Source organism: Mustelus asterias, chromosome 14 (genome assembly GCF_964213995.1).
Source record: "Mustelus asterias chromosome 14, sMusAst1.hap1.1, whole genome shotgun sequence".
NCBI classification, from domain to species: domain Eukaryota; kingdom Metazoa; phylum Chordata; class Chondrichthyes; order Carcharhiniformes; family Triakidae; genus Mustelus; species Mustelus asterias.
The window spans coordinates 37,538,191-37,553,049 of NC_135814.1; the positions used below are offsets into that span (position 1 = coordinate 37,538,191).

General features: G+C 41.1%; 1 protein-coding gene across 1 annotated transcript in view; it reads left to right on the top strand.

Annotated features, from left to right (window-relative positions):
* Nucleotides 1-14,859, top strand: part of LOC144503590 (extended synaptotagmin-3-like) — a 99,451-nt gene that overhangs the window by 6,345 nt on the left and 78,247 nt on the right. Inside the window, exons 2-3 of the mRNA XM_078228179.1 lie at nt 8,928-8,969; nt 13,043-13,177. Of these exons, the coding sequence (XP_078084305.1) occupies nt 8,928-8,969; nt 13,043-13,177 (177 nt within the window). The remainder of the gene's footprint in view (nt 1-8,927; nt 8,970-13,042; nt 13,178-14,859) is intronic.

Sequence of the window (14,859 nt, forward strand, 5' to 3'; positions counted from 1 at the left end):
CCAAAGGAAACTGGATAAGCACCTGAACAGTGAGGATTAGCGGGAAAGGTGAGATGAGTGGGACTGGCTGAGTTGCTCATGCAGAGAGATGGTACAAACATAATGGGCTGAATGATGTCCCCCTGTACTGTTACCATTCTGCGTGTAACCTCATTGATCTATTTTTATTTTAATTGCTTATCTTTAGTAATAATACATGGTGAATTGATTGCTATGGCTGCTTCTCCAACCTTCTGGTTGGCTGTAGAGATTCGCATTCTAATCAATGTTCTGTAACTTAATTTTGTGTCTCTGTGCCCTGTTTGAGAGCAGATTTCCACTCCATCTGACGAAGGAGCAGCGCTCCGAAAGCTAATGGCATTTGCTACCAAATAAACCTGTTGGACTTTAACCTGGTGTTGTTAAAACTCTTACTGTGCTTCTCCAAAACCACAGAGAATAATTGTTTCATTCAGACAGACAAAGATTAATTAAAAAGCAAAAGAAATGCAGTTGCAAAATCTGAAACAAAATGCAAATTACCATAAACACAGGTCAGTTTTAGCATCTGATGAGAGAATAAGCAAGTCATATTTCATTAAGCTTTTTTTAAAATCTGAACTCATCAGTTAATATATATTTGTATTGATTTTTGTCAAACAGAGGTTGCAATATCGTTTTGATTGTGGAAAACAATGACCAGTTTATAATATTGTGGCAGGATGGATGAAATGTTAAATTGCTTGTATCACAGGCATTTCAAAATGGTTACAACCTCCCTGTGAAACTATGCTTAGAAATCTTAATAAAATAAAGGGTAATGTGAGGATTTGGAATATTATTCCTAGTTGTGTTTACTGCAGGAGTTATTCTATATTCCATTAGCCAGAAAAACAATTAGGCTTGTTTAATGAGTTTTTCCACACAAGCAGTGAACCTTGATTTTTAATATTCACTGTATGTTACGCTCAGCCTTACCTTGGACAAATTATGAAGTATAACAGTGAATTACTGGAACATGTATTGTTTTGCACTGAGTACCATTCATATACTATTCTGTGTAAAATAAACAGTTGCTGTATAACCTGAGGCTTATTGTTTATCAGGCTGTTCTGAAAATAAATTGAATTATTTGGTGCCTTCAGTGAGCTGGTGTTTAGTAGCAAAGATTCTTTGTACAATTTTGCTCATGTAATTGGGTTCTAGCCCTTTGTTTTTCTTTTTGCTGCTGTATACGTGTTCAATCTAGAAAAACAGAGTGAATACAGTCTACAGGAGAAAGCTTACACATGTCATGGAATAGTGCAAATTTTCCCATTTTGCACATTGCCATAAAACTGTATGTGTTGTGGTTAAAGATTGTATGAAGGCTAGCAATGTGAACATAATTGTATCCTACTGTGTTCAGTCCCTTACATGGTCTGTTATTTCAAAATGGAGAACATACTGTTAGAGTGAGCTAATTATTAAAACTTCAGTATTTAGATTTAGAGCGACATGGTGGCACAGTGGTTAGCACTGTGCCTTACAGCACCAGGGACATAAGAACATAAGAAATAGGAGCAGGAGTAGGCCATCTGGCCCTTCGAGCCTGCCCCGCTATTCAACAAGATCATGGCTGATCTGAAGCGAATCAGTTCCACTTACCCGCCTGCTCCCCATATCCCCTAATTCCCTTATCGATCAGAAAACTATCTACCCGTGATTTAAACATATTCAATGAGGAAGCCTCCACCACTTCAATGGGCAGAGAATTCCAGAGATTCACTACCCTCTGAGAGAAGAAGTTCCCCCTCAACTCTGTTCTGAACCGGCCCCCCCTTATTTTGAGGCTGTGCCCTCTAGTTCTGGTTTCCCTTCTAAGTGGAAAGAATCTCTCCACCTCTACCCTATCCAGCCCCTTCATTATCTTATATGTCTCTAAAAGATCACCCCTCATCCTTCTAAGCTCCAAGGAGTACAGACCCAATCTGTTTAATCTCTCCTCATAAGCTACACAAGGGACTAAGGTTCAATTACAGCCTCATGTCACTATCTGTGTGGAGTCTGCATGTTTTTCCTATGTTGGCGTGGGTTTCCTCTGGGTGCTCTGGTTTCCTCCCACAGTCCAAAGATGCGTAGGTTAGGTTGATTGGCCATGCTAAATTGACCCTGAGCGGGCGATTTTACCATCGCGTTGCACCCATTTTCGGGCTTGACGTGGTGGTAAAGTCGGCATAAAGTGCTTTATGCGATTGGCGCCAGTTTTTGCGACCGGCGTCATTTCCTCTCACCGGGAGTGGGCGAGTGGCAGGTTAATGTGTTTAAATGCTGTTTAACATCTGCTTAGCGAACCCGGTGCTCAATCGTTCAGACTCACCCCCCTTAATAACCTCACAGGGAAAGGTTCTCGCCAGCGAGGAATAGACATGCTCCCCATGAACGGGGAGCAGTCAACTTGGCCTCGCCCCCAGGGAGGCTGAGAGCAAGGGGGGTTGCCCCTTGGGCAGTGCCAGACTGGCAGTGCCACTCTGGCACCTGGGCAATGCCCATCGGATACCACTGGGGGTGGGGCTAATGGGGGAGGGGCCAGTGGGGATGGGGATGGGGTCGGGGGGGCAGGGCTAATGGGACTCTGCAGGAATCGGTGGGGGGGAGAGAGGGAGGGAGGGTGAGGGGGCCCGCTGCCACTCTGCAGCGATCGGTGGGGGAGGAGGGATCTACGATTGGTCGGGGCAATGGGGGTGTTCGACAGGGACTGTATCTTGGGCCCCTGCAATTGCAGGGAGGGGGAGCTGCTTCAGGTTGCTTGCACTAGCAGGGGCTTGACAACTTTCTCTTTTCTATCAGACCCCTCCTAATGTGCATGTGCAGCATCAGAGGTCTGCACATGCACACTAGCTCCCATTGCAGGCTTTCAGGTGTGTTAAGCCTTGCCCACAGGCTTCGGCAGTGAGCGACAGGCTCGCTCAGAATTTTGCAGGCAGAGTGCGAATGGAGGGGCCTGAAAACACGCCCAAAAATGGATCTGAAATTCTCCCAGCTTCAAGTCCACCCAGGACTTAGACAAAAAATGGTAAAATCGCTCCTTAGTGTCAGGAGGACCAGCACAAAATGTGGGGCTACAGGGATAGGGCCTGGAAGGGATTGACAGTGCAGGCTTGGTGGGCTGAATAGCCTCCTTCTGCAGTGTAGGGATTCTATGATTCTAGATTAACCATGATTAGGCAAGAAACTGCTTTACACTTGCAACATTTGGTTGAATAAGAATCTAACTGAAACCTCCAGTCAAAAATATGAATGAGACATCAAACATCATGTGCAGCGCATGTTTTGATTATTTTTTAAAATGATTTTATTAATGGATGCAATTAGCAGATGAGAGGGAACTCCAATTTTTTTTAAAAAAGTGAATGAGCAAAGTAGCTGAATAGATTACCAGTTGTGGTTTCAGATTGCAGTGAGATAACTGAGGAATGCCGCACGAATATGGAGCTGCAGGTTAATGAATTCTCAGCTCAATGTAATTATATTTTGTCAGTACATCAGTAGATCAACACAATCCCATTATTTTGGTGTTTTTGTGGTAACTTCTATAGTTTGGATTAAATTCAATTGAGAATTTGTTTCTTATTCAGTAAAAGTCCGACAATCCTTTGATTAATTATATCAAAGTCCTGTTCTGTGTCTCTGTAGTAAAGGACACAAACAGTGCCTTCTCTCCTTCCTGCGAGTACAAACCTCCCTCTTTGTAAAGCAGTTTCCTGTGTTATGAAATCTGTTCAGTCCATGAACTTTTCCATTAGGAACTCCTTCTCAGCGCTGTTATGATGTTATAATTCACTTTGCCTCTTTTGCTTCTATCTGACAAGCGTTGCAAGCAAGTATTTAGGACCCTGCAAGTACAACTTGGTTGCCAATGCCTTATTGAAGAACCAAATCAAGGTCACCTAGTCCAGGAAATAATGGATACATTGGACAGCTCTGAAACAAAATAGAAATATTTCTCTTAAAATTTACTTTTAAAGAAGTTCTTTTCTAAGAATACGTAAGTAGTGTTTTCAATTAAAAGTTTTAATGTTTATCAGAAAGTCTTATTTTATAAATATATTGTTCAGATTTGTTCAGTCTTCGTCACATTAATTGAATCTGTGAAGCACTGATTCAGATTCAACAAATCCCATAGCATTTTACTAAGTTTCTAAATGAAGAAAGCTCCAAATGACAAGCAAAATATTCATTACTGTTTAAGATAGCACAATGGTTAGCACTGCTGCCTCACGGTTCCAGGGACCCAGGTTCAATTACGGCCTTGGGTGATTGTCTGTGTGGAGTTTGCATGTTCTCCCCGTGTCTGCGTGGGTATCCTCCAGATGCTCCGGTTTCCTCCCACACTCCTAAGATGTTGTAGGTTAGGGGGATTAGCAGAGTAAATGCGCAGAATTACAGGGTTAGGGCAGAGAGTGGACCTGGATAAGATGCTCTATCAGTGTGTCAGTGCAGACTAAATGGGCTGAATGGCTTCCTTCTGCACTGTAGGGATTCTATGACATGACTGAGAATGTAAAGCTATGAGTTTTGCTATCTATCGAGATGTGAGGAAATATTTTAATAATCAAGACTATTGTGATAACCCCCATGAAGTCCAAGGGGAATCACTGATTAATCCCCCTGTTTGGCTTGTTGAGTATGAGTTCCCCTGGTAACAGGCATTGGCCTGCCCAGCTGGAACTCATGATTTGAGCCTTTTATAAAGCAAGCCCAGGACTGGGCCTGCTGAACTGTAGTCCCAGGCAGGGACTAGAGTGTGTCCACCACTGTAGTGGTTTTGCTTTGCATTCTGTAATCAGCTATGTTCCTTGTCCAGCCAGGCTTTCTGAGTCATTACAGCTCTTTAGTGGATGTTGAATGATTTGTGCTCAGGTGAATAGTCTCACCAGCGAAGTGATGTCAATATTAATCTGCCTGTGCTGCCCAATAGCAACCCAAAGGTAAGCTTTGGGAGGATAAAGGCAGGGGAAGTAGGTGGTGATCATATCTCCTGTGGAGTAAGGGAAACATTCTTACCCCTTCTGACTCCCTGGGATGTGTTTTTTTCAATGAAATAAATGAAAGCGGTTATAATTTGTTTGGTGGGCCATTGAAGAACTCCAAGCAGGCCAAGCCCAACTGCTGCCTCAATCATCGGTGATCAATTTCTCATGGGTCCTTTAACTGACATTAGATATTATTTGCATATTTAAGTGAGCCCATGGACTTGATGGCGGGACCATTGCCCCTGGGTAAAAGCCATCCCATTGTTCAATTGAGAAGTCCACAAAACAGACACAAGAACATTTTTATTAATATCTAAGTGTCACATTGGAAACATAATAATTGTTCAAGGAGCTGAGCATTCATTTCTGTTCTGTCCACTGTGGGCATATTGTATGATTCATAATGCAGTAATGCTCCAGTGAAGTAGAATTACTTGCATGTAAACAAATGCACGCAAGATCTACTGACATGAATGGTGTGGTGGAAAGAATGACCAAAGGGGCTTTGAATGGATTGACTTTGTTGTCCAACTTAGTGAAAGCTTCGATATACGAGTTCTAGACATTGCAAGTAGGAACATGGGGTTGGTTTAAAGTTTATTTATTAGTGTCACAAGTAGGCTTACATTAACACTGCAATGAAGAAACTGTGACAATCTCCTAGTCGCCACACTCTGGCACCTGTTCAGTTACACTGAGTGAGAATTTAGCATTGCCAATGCACCTAACCAGCATGTCTTTTGGACTGTGGGAGGAAGCCGGAGCATCCAGAGGAAACCCAAGTAGACATGGGGAAAATATACAGACTACACGCAGACAGTAACCCATGCCGGGAATCGAACATGGGTCCCTGGCGCTGTGAGGCACCAGTGCTAACCACTGTGTCACTCTGCTGCCTGTTTATTTTGTTTAATTTGCTCTTTAATTTGTAGCTATATAGTTCAAACTTCATTTATCTTAATTATGAAATTGAATTAATCAGAAGCGTAACTTTTAAGCATATGATTCACATTTATGTTACCTATACCTTGGTTAGATTGAACAACTTGAACGGATCTATTAATATGAACAAAAGCATTCACTTCTGCAAAGTACATCAAATATCCTTGTACTTGCATTTACATTAGTGACTTTAAATGATAGACTGTGGTTTACAGTCTATTACAATATTTATTTTTCACATAGTTTATTTATTTTTAAATATGGTTACCTATTATAAAAGTTGCACATTTCATTGCATCTTCATTAAAATAAATAGGGGATGTACTTTTAAAAATTTTCCTGTCATCTATAACATTTTTTAATGTACTTAAATTCAAGAATTGTATTCTTTCCAGTACTGACATCCACTTGGTTTTCATCAATATTTTAGGAATAAAATGTTTCCTAATTTCATAGTATCTATTTATGCATAATATATAAGTAGGTGTTTCCAACTTGACAATGTAACAGTATGTCTTCACTGTTTCATTGTCTTTTTGTGGCACGTTCAGCAATGAGTCAGTTTGTAGCAAAGTAACGGTGAAACTGTAAATAAAAGAACCATTACAAATTGCCCCATGTCAACTTGTAAAAATTTGTCTGTTTGAATGTGCTGCTTGTACCAGATGATGCACATACAAGAGAGTTTAGACTCGATATTGGTTATTTCTAAGTAATATTGGCCCTAAACTTTCTGGATTGCACTTTGCAGCACTTGTGTCAAAATTTAAATGACTCCTATACTAACCAGTGCAATGCTCATTTGCCTACATGAGAATGTAAATCTGGGGCAAAATGAGTGCAAATGTAGAGGTAATTCTGACTGTTTTAGTTTATTTATTCGTGTCACAAGTAGGCTTACATTAACATTGCAGTGAAGTTACTGTGAAAATCTCTTAAGTCTCCACACTCCTGTTCGGGTACACTGAGGGAGAATTTAGCAAAGCCAATGCACCCAACCAGCACATCTTTCAGACAATGGGAGGAGGCCGGAGCACCCGGAGGAAACCCATGCAGACAGGGGGGCGAACTTGCAGACTCCGCATAGACAGTGACCCAAGTTGAGAATTGAACCGGGGTCCCTGGCACTGTGAGGCAGCAGTGCTACCACTGTGCCACCAAGCTGCTGTCTTTGATTAAAACCCCTCACTTTCACGGCCTTATGCCCCCTGCTGTTCTTTTTCCATCTTCATGCAGAGCTGGGTCATCCTTAGTGAATAGACCATTCTGGCTAAGTTTCAGGTACTTGGAGACAAACAGTGCTTAAGAATAATACAGATTCGACAAAGAATTTTTTAGATGCAGAGTTGTGATCAAACTCCAGAAATTCCAGTTAATATTGATATCAGATGACAAATAGGTCATGCTGTGTCTAATTTTAGTGGTATATACTAATATATTCCAATACAAGGTCTAGGTTTTGTGGTGAAGTGACAACGCTTGTCACTGACCTCAAAGAAGGTTGCCCACAAAGATGGATTTCCCCTTTCCCAATATTAGTTTAAATCTGACACCAAATCAAAGAGATGTCGAGGTACCCAGCAACAGTGCTGTCATTAAGCGGGGTCACTCTGAAGTATCCTTCCAGACAACAAACCAGGGAGTGAAATGCACTCACTTTTATTGTGTACTTTTATTTAGCTCTGTGCAAAATTGAATAATATGGACAGGCAATTGGGATTAAGATGGAAGCTGAAATATCAAACTTTATAAAAAGTTTATGATGTAAATCTTTTTAATTATTAAAATATCTGACAGTCTGCAACTAGGAACTTGGTTGCTAAGTGTCAGTGAGGCTATTCAGCAATACATTTGAACTTGGTACACCATTATAAACTCCTTAAACAATGTGTAACTTTTTAAATGGTTTTTACAGTGACGCAAGTTCTTTTCAGTTCAGCAGTTTCAAATTCTGGAGTAGTGCACCCTCTGGAGAAATGCAAAATCACTGGCAGCAACTCTGGATTTCCACATTCAACCTCACGTGTGAACTCCAGACGTTCAGAGAAGTAATGATGGGCAAACAGTGACAGCTTTGCAACTATCCCAGCCACAATTATTCCAATAAATCCAGAAAAATCATACGAGTTGATATTTTGCATGGGGTAGAACTATGTAAACAAGTGGGTAATGTTTCAATAGAACCATAGAATACATACAGTGCAAAAGGAGGCCATTCGGCTCATCGAGCCTGCACCAACAACAGTCCCACTCAGGCCCTATCCCCGTAACCCCGCATATTTACTAATCCCTCTGATATCCCCCTAACACTAATGAATGTTTTAGCATGGCCAATCAACCTAAGCTATCTTTATAAGCAGCACAAATTTCTTCAAAGAAAAATATCCCAACATCACTCTTGGACCAGAGTTATGCCAAAACGTTCTAGGAAATTCCAGATCTCTATTTGCCCACAAGTCTTTATGGGTATCACAGAAGGACGTTAACTTATCACAAACATTTGTGGTGGATCCTGAAAAATTGTCAGCCTCTTTTGAGTAAGCTTGAAAGGAATGAGGATAGAATCCATAGCTGTGATTACAGTTAGCCGGTGACATAGGGAAGAACCTTCCTCTGCGCTCGGGAAATCCCAGTCTGCACACTGCTCGCAAATGGCACACCAACTCACGTATGACTTTACACACCATTTTTGTCTTTTCACACAGGGATTGGGTTCAAAGCACAGATACTCGGGGAGTCTGGATGGATAGGTGGGTCAGTTAAAAGGCCTGCCTTGTTTCTTTCCATTGGCCCCCAACAGAAGGAGAAACTGGGGCGGTTGAGTGGAGAAAAATCTGGGGAAAGGTGCATGCAGGCTGGTCCGGTTGCCGATGGGATATTACTAAAATACATTTCAAAGTTGATTGTATGATGGATTCCACCCACGGAATAGCAATATTTCTCTGTAAGTTTCAACTAATTTGCATTAACTTTGTTTTTTTCTTATTTCAGGTTCATTTTCCAGATATCGAAAGAGTGGAATGGTTGAACAAGGTAAGAGGAAGAGAAATGTATCTAAAATATTAATCCAAGTTTTAAGTTCAAGGCTATTGCTTGCCTTTCAGAAAATTGTTTATGACGCAGTGAGATTTGTTATCCATGTTAGTCCGAATTCTGCACTGCTTTTTCACTGCTGAGTGGTTTTGCTCTAATTTTAAGATTATGTTCCTCTTTTGTCTTGTCCATCAGATGATATAGTTTCTCAGTATAAACATGATTGAATCCCTTTGTAATTTTAAACCGCTCAGTCAGATATTCTCGCAATCTTCTAAGGGAATGGAAGTCATGTTTATGTAAACTGCATTGTTAAATAACCTGTTAGTCCTGGTATCATTCTGGTGAATCCATACTATACTGTTCTTAAGGCCAGTGTACCTCTCTGTGAGGTTTCAAATACAACCTCCTTGTGATAAAAGGCAAAGTTCAGTTGCCTTTTCAATTACTTTTGTTAGTGTTGTTTTCTTTTTACTCATTTGTGGGACATGGGTGTCGCTGGCTGGCCAGCATTTATTGCCCCTCCCTAGTTGCCCTTGAGAAGGTGGTGGTGAGCTGCTTTTTTTTGAATCGCTGCAGTCCACATGCTGTGAGTTGACCCCCACAATGCCGGTAGGGAGGAAATTCCAGGATTTTGCCCCAGTGACTGCGAAGGAACGGCAATATATTTCCAAGTCAGGATAGTGAGTGGCTTGGAGAGGAACTTGCAGGTGGGGATGTTCCCATTTATCTGCTGCCCTTGTCCTTCTAGATGGAAGTGATCATGGGTTTGGAACTTGCTGTCTAAGGATCTTTGGAGAATTGCAATGATTTGTGCACATGGACACCTAAATATCATTACTTTTCCACAGCTCAAAGTCTATCCTCACCATACACTCCAATCACCCCCTTAAACATTCAACCTCTCCAACACCAGTGCATAGTGGCAGCATTGCATATCTAAAAGATGCACTGCAGCAACTCACCAAGGCTCCTTTGACAGCACCTCCCAAACCCAAGCATTTATCACTTGGAAAGACAAGGACAGAAGTGCATGGGAACATCATCACCTCTAATTTTCACCCCCATCTCCATACACCATCTTGACTTGGAAATAAAATGCTCTTCCATCATCGTTGCTGGATCCTGGAACTCCTTCTCTAACAGTAATGTGGAAATACCTTCACAGTACCAACTACATCAGTTAAAGGGGGCCATCTTCTCAAGGCCAGATAGGGTGGGCAATAAATACGGGCCTTACCAATGATGTCTACATCGCATGACTGAATAATAAAAATTCTCATTTGTGTTTCTCGGATCCAAAGTGGATGACTTCCTGTTTTGCACATTGAATTCTGCCATAGTTTTGCCTGCTTTGTATTCTGTCCACGCTCTTTCGAAACTTAACTATTCCCTCTGCACAATGTACTGTGTTTCTTAAAGTAATTTTATCTGAAAACTTGGATGCATTCCACTTTTTCTTCACCCAATGAATATTTGAGGATAAGCTGAAGCTGCATTGCTGGTCTCTGGGGAACATCACTTGCCGCATCCTGCCATTCAGAACTACTTTGTAATCTCTACTCACTTGTTACGTACTCCCCAATCCATTTCATCAAGACATACCAGAGAGAGTTGTCTTATTTCCTGGCTTCCAGCATCAGATGAATATAGAGCCAATTAAACTCCAGTGAAACTCACTTTGCCTCTTTTACCTTGGGCTCCCAAATAGGTAGTGGCTTTTGTTCCATGATGTTTATCAGCATTCCTTCAAACCGAAGCATTTTTTTGCCTGCCTGCCCTGTCCAAATATTTTATCTTGGAAATCCCTATTGCTTTCTCTAATTGTTCATACATATTAGATCAATAGTTTGGCTCAGTTAAGTTGCAAATTTAAATAAGAACATGGCAATGATTGATTTTGTTTTTTATTAGCTTTAATAAGACAATGATAGTAAAAACTGTCAACGTTTTTGCTGCTGCAGAACATTGGGAATATCAGCAAGATTTCTGGCTACATCTCAAATGCACTATTATAAATGTTTAAATCTATTAAGACATTCACTTTTCCAATAAATCTTTGTTAAACCTATTGGTCTGCATTACTTGACTGCTCCACGACTCTTTTATGGTTGATTCCTTTTCACATGTTTGTTTGATTTATGCATTGGCACAATGGTTAGCACTGCTGCCTCACAGTGCCAGGGACCCGGGTTCGATTCCCAGCTTGGGTTATTGTCTGTGCAGAGTCTGCACGTTCTCCCCATGTCTGCGTGCGTTTCCTCCGGGTGCTCCGGTTTCCTCCCAGAATCCAAAAGACGTGCTGGTTAGATGCATTGGCCATGCTAAATTCTCCCTCAGTGTAGCCAACCAAGTGCCAGAGTGTGGCGACTAGGGGATTTTCACAGTAACTTCATTGCAGTGTTAATGTAAGCCTACTTGTGATACCAATAAATAAATACTGACGCTGGTATCAAGTAATCTATATCTTGCTTTTTAGACTGTAGTTTTAGGCTTTCCATTCCTAACACATCTTCAGAACATAATCCTTTTTTTGTCAGTTCTCTCCATTCCTGTTCCTTGCCATAGGATACTAGTCCCTTTGACCAAAGGTACTTCCCCTATAATGCTTACATCGCTGTAGTTTAATTGCATGAGAATTTGAGTATCTTTAGGATCTCGTTCACCACGGAGCCAGCACTCTTGGCCTTTGCTTCATTTCAGTGGCGCTGTCCCAATTTTGCTTCATAAACACTGACATGTTCAAAACATTGGAAATTACAATTCAGTCCTTTGCAATTAACGTTTAAAATAGCAGTTCCTGCTGCCATGATCCAATGGTTCAGGTAGATGTTAAAGATCCCATTTCACTGCTTCAAGAAAAACAGATTTTTCTGGTGTCCCAACTAACATGCCACCAAAACAGAAGTTTCAGTTCATTGATTTGTGGGTCTCTGCTTCACACACATTGCTGCTACTTTTGCTTGAAATAGTTGTTGCATTTCAAAATAATTAATTGTATGTAAAGTTCTTTAATACGTAAGAAGATGTTTTATAAATGGGATTCTTTTCTCTTTTCCATTACTTGCTCAATTAGATCTAACTAATGTCCCCACTTCAACATGAGCTTGATCTGAGGCAGCCTGTGCTATTGTGGGCTGCAGTCTTGAAAGAGAGTCTAACTTGCCCCACATTAAAGATGGCTGCCATTGCAACACAAAAATCTCTTTCACTCACCACCTCCCATCCCCTGCTCTCTGTATTCCTTCAGTTTAGATGTGGAGATGTCGGCGTTGGACTGGGGTAAACACAGTAAGAGTTTTAATAACACCAGGTTAAAGTCCAACAGGTTTATTTGGTAGCAAATGCCATTAGCTTTCGGAACGCTGCGAAAGCACTCCGAAAGCTAATGCCATTTGCTACCAAATAAACCTGTTGGACTTTAACCTGGTGTTGTTAAAACTCTTCCTTCAGTTTAGACCAGAGGGCTCTTCCCGCCCCATAAGACTCATATTAATGAGATATCAGGCCAAATATCTGGAGCTCTCTCACCTGCCTATTCTGCTGCCAGCAATGGGTGCTTTTGAATTTCTGAGCTAAAATCTTTCTTACCAAGAAAAATGTGGCAGTCAACCTTTGACATTCACGGGACAGCACAGTAGCATTGTGGTTAGCACTGATACCTCACAGCACCAAGGACCTGGGTTCAATTCTGGCTTCGGGTGACTTGTCAGTTTGGAGTTTGCACATTCTCCCTGTCGGTGCAGCTCAATAGGCCGAATGGTCTCCTTCTGCACTGTAGGGATTCTATGATACTATTCTATAGTTCTATTCATGGGCACATTTCCTATATCTGAATACTGGGCAGGAAGTTCTTGTGACTACAGTGAATGTATTTTAAAGTAAGAATTAAAGAAGCATGGGTTTTCCATGCATTTACCGCGATAGAGATACTCGTTATTGTTGGTTAGATAGATTCATTAGATAAGCTAATTGTGTCAATATTGTTAAGTCATCAGTGAATTAAACTTGGATGTTCTGAGCTTCATGTTTCATAGATAGCATTTCTAATATTTATATATTTTTTAAACCAGATTGTCAAGCAAGCCTGGCCGTATTTTGGGATGTATTTGGAGAAATTCTTTAAAGACAACATTGAACCTTCAATATGTGGATCAAACGTTTGCCTGAAAACTTTCACCTTTGCAAAGCTTAATTTTGGAGAAAAGGTAAGGTCACGATCCTTCTGACTGATGTGTTTCCCTCAACATTTCTAATCGTAAAGTGATACTGTTAAAATGAGTTACATTTCTGAGGAGTCTAATTTATAATAACATTGACTACAGCGGCAATATAATTTTATTATGTAATGCGAGTCCCTGTCTTCATTCTGTCTATCTTTAGGGTTTGCTCTCTGTACATGCAGTGCACCCTGCCAAATTGCAGTTTGCTTTGCAAAACTGGCATGAGGTTAGGAATGAAAGTCAAAGAAAATTGGTTTACTTTGGATTAATTAGACTAATTTCTGCTGACTAATAAGTTTTCTGTCAAATCTACTGACAGTCCACTAGTGAAATGATAGTGGCAGCTCTTGTTAATGCTGCATGTTCAAGTGTTTTCTCAGCTTCTTGCTGTAGGTTTTCTTGCGGCTTTTTGAAATTAATCTTTAGTTGCTTGGCTGGACTTGTTTGGATCTGTTGAGGATGATGGTGACATTGAGAGCCACTGACAATGTATTCCACCTGGAGCAGCAAGAAGCTGATATAGTGCTCCTCTGATACATCCTGGAAACCAACTGATGGGCCACATTATCTGGCTGTTCAGTGCCTGTCTTTCTGATGCTATTAGTACCATTTGGCTCGAAAATGGCACCTGTGGCATGTGAGCAGTCTTCAAGTACACTCTGTGCCAAGCATTCTGGTGAAGGTATTGCTATGTGTGCAGTGAACCTGTGCCAAAAGTCAGCAATGTAGGTGGATTGTGACATCAAGTTAGAATGTAATGCTGATCTGATCCCAGTGTTGCCATTCTGGAGCTGAAGCTGGTGTTGCTGCCTGTTTCAGAGGCAACGGGCACACGTTAATTGCGCATTTGCGATGCCCCCCATCCACTTTTGGGGTGGTTCATTTTATCCCTTGGACTATAGACACTGTGGGATATATAAGCCCTGCTACAAGTACTCTGTCCTCCACCTATTATGTTCTAATAGCCCACCAGTGGCTGTTGTTGAAACCTCTTTATTCATTCATGAGAGTGTTGCTGCCAAGGCATGTCTGTATTTCTCATCACTAATGTCCACAAGAAAGTGGTGGTGAGCCACCCTCTTGAATTCTGCAGATTCTGAGTAGTGTAGGTACACCCACAGTGCTGTTAGGGAGGGAGTACCAGAATTTTGACAGTGAAGGAATGGCAATATAGTTCCAAATCAGGATGGTATTGTGGCTTGGAAGGGAACTTGCAGTTAGTTGCGGTTCCTATGCACCCACTGCCCTTGTTCTTCCAGGTGGTAAAGGGTTGCTTCTGCTGTTCTTCCTCCATTTAAAGTTACATGGTGTGTAAAGACAAATCATTGCCTGTGTTAAGGAAAAAAATACTGTGTTGTTCCATTTATTTTCAAACAATTCATTTAAATTAGGATGTACCAGTACCAAACATTTCAAGTGTAAATTACATACAGCACAAAACAAGTTTCCATATTCCTTTGCACTAATTTGGAAACATCAAAATAGAATTTGGCCATGTCTCCAAATTGAATTAATCACTGCTGGGAGTTGCTGCCATTTCTGCCCATTTGTGAGCCTTCAGTAAGACTCTTAAAATTAAGCTGCTATTTTTAACTGCGAGGATGCTAAAGGCACATTTTAAAGCTTTTAAATGTAACTGTTCACTTCACTAAGGAATTGACTTCACC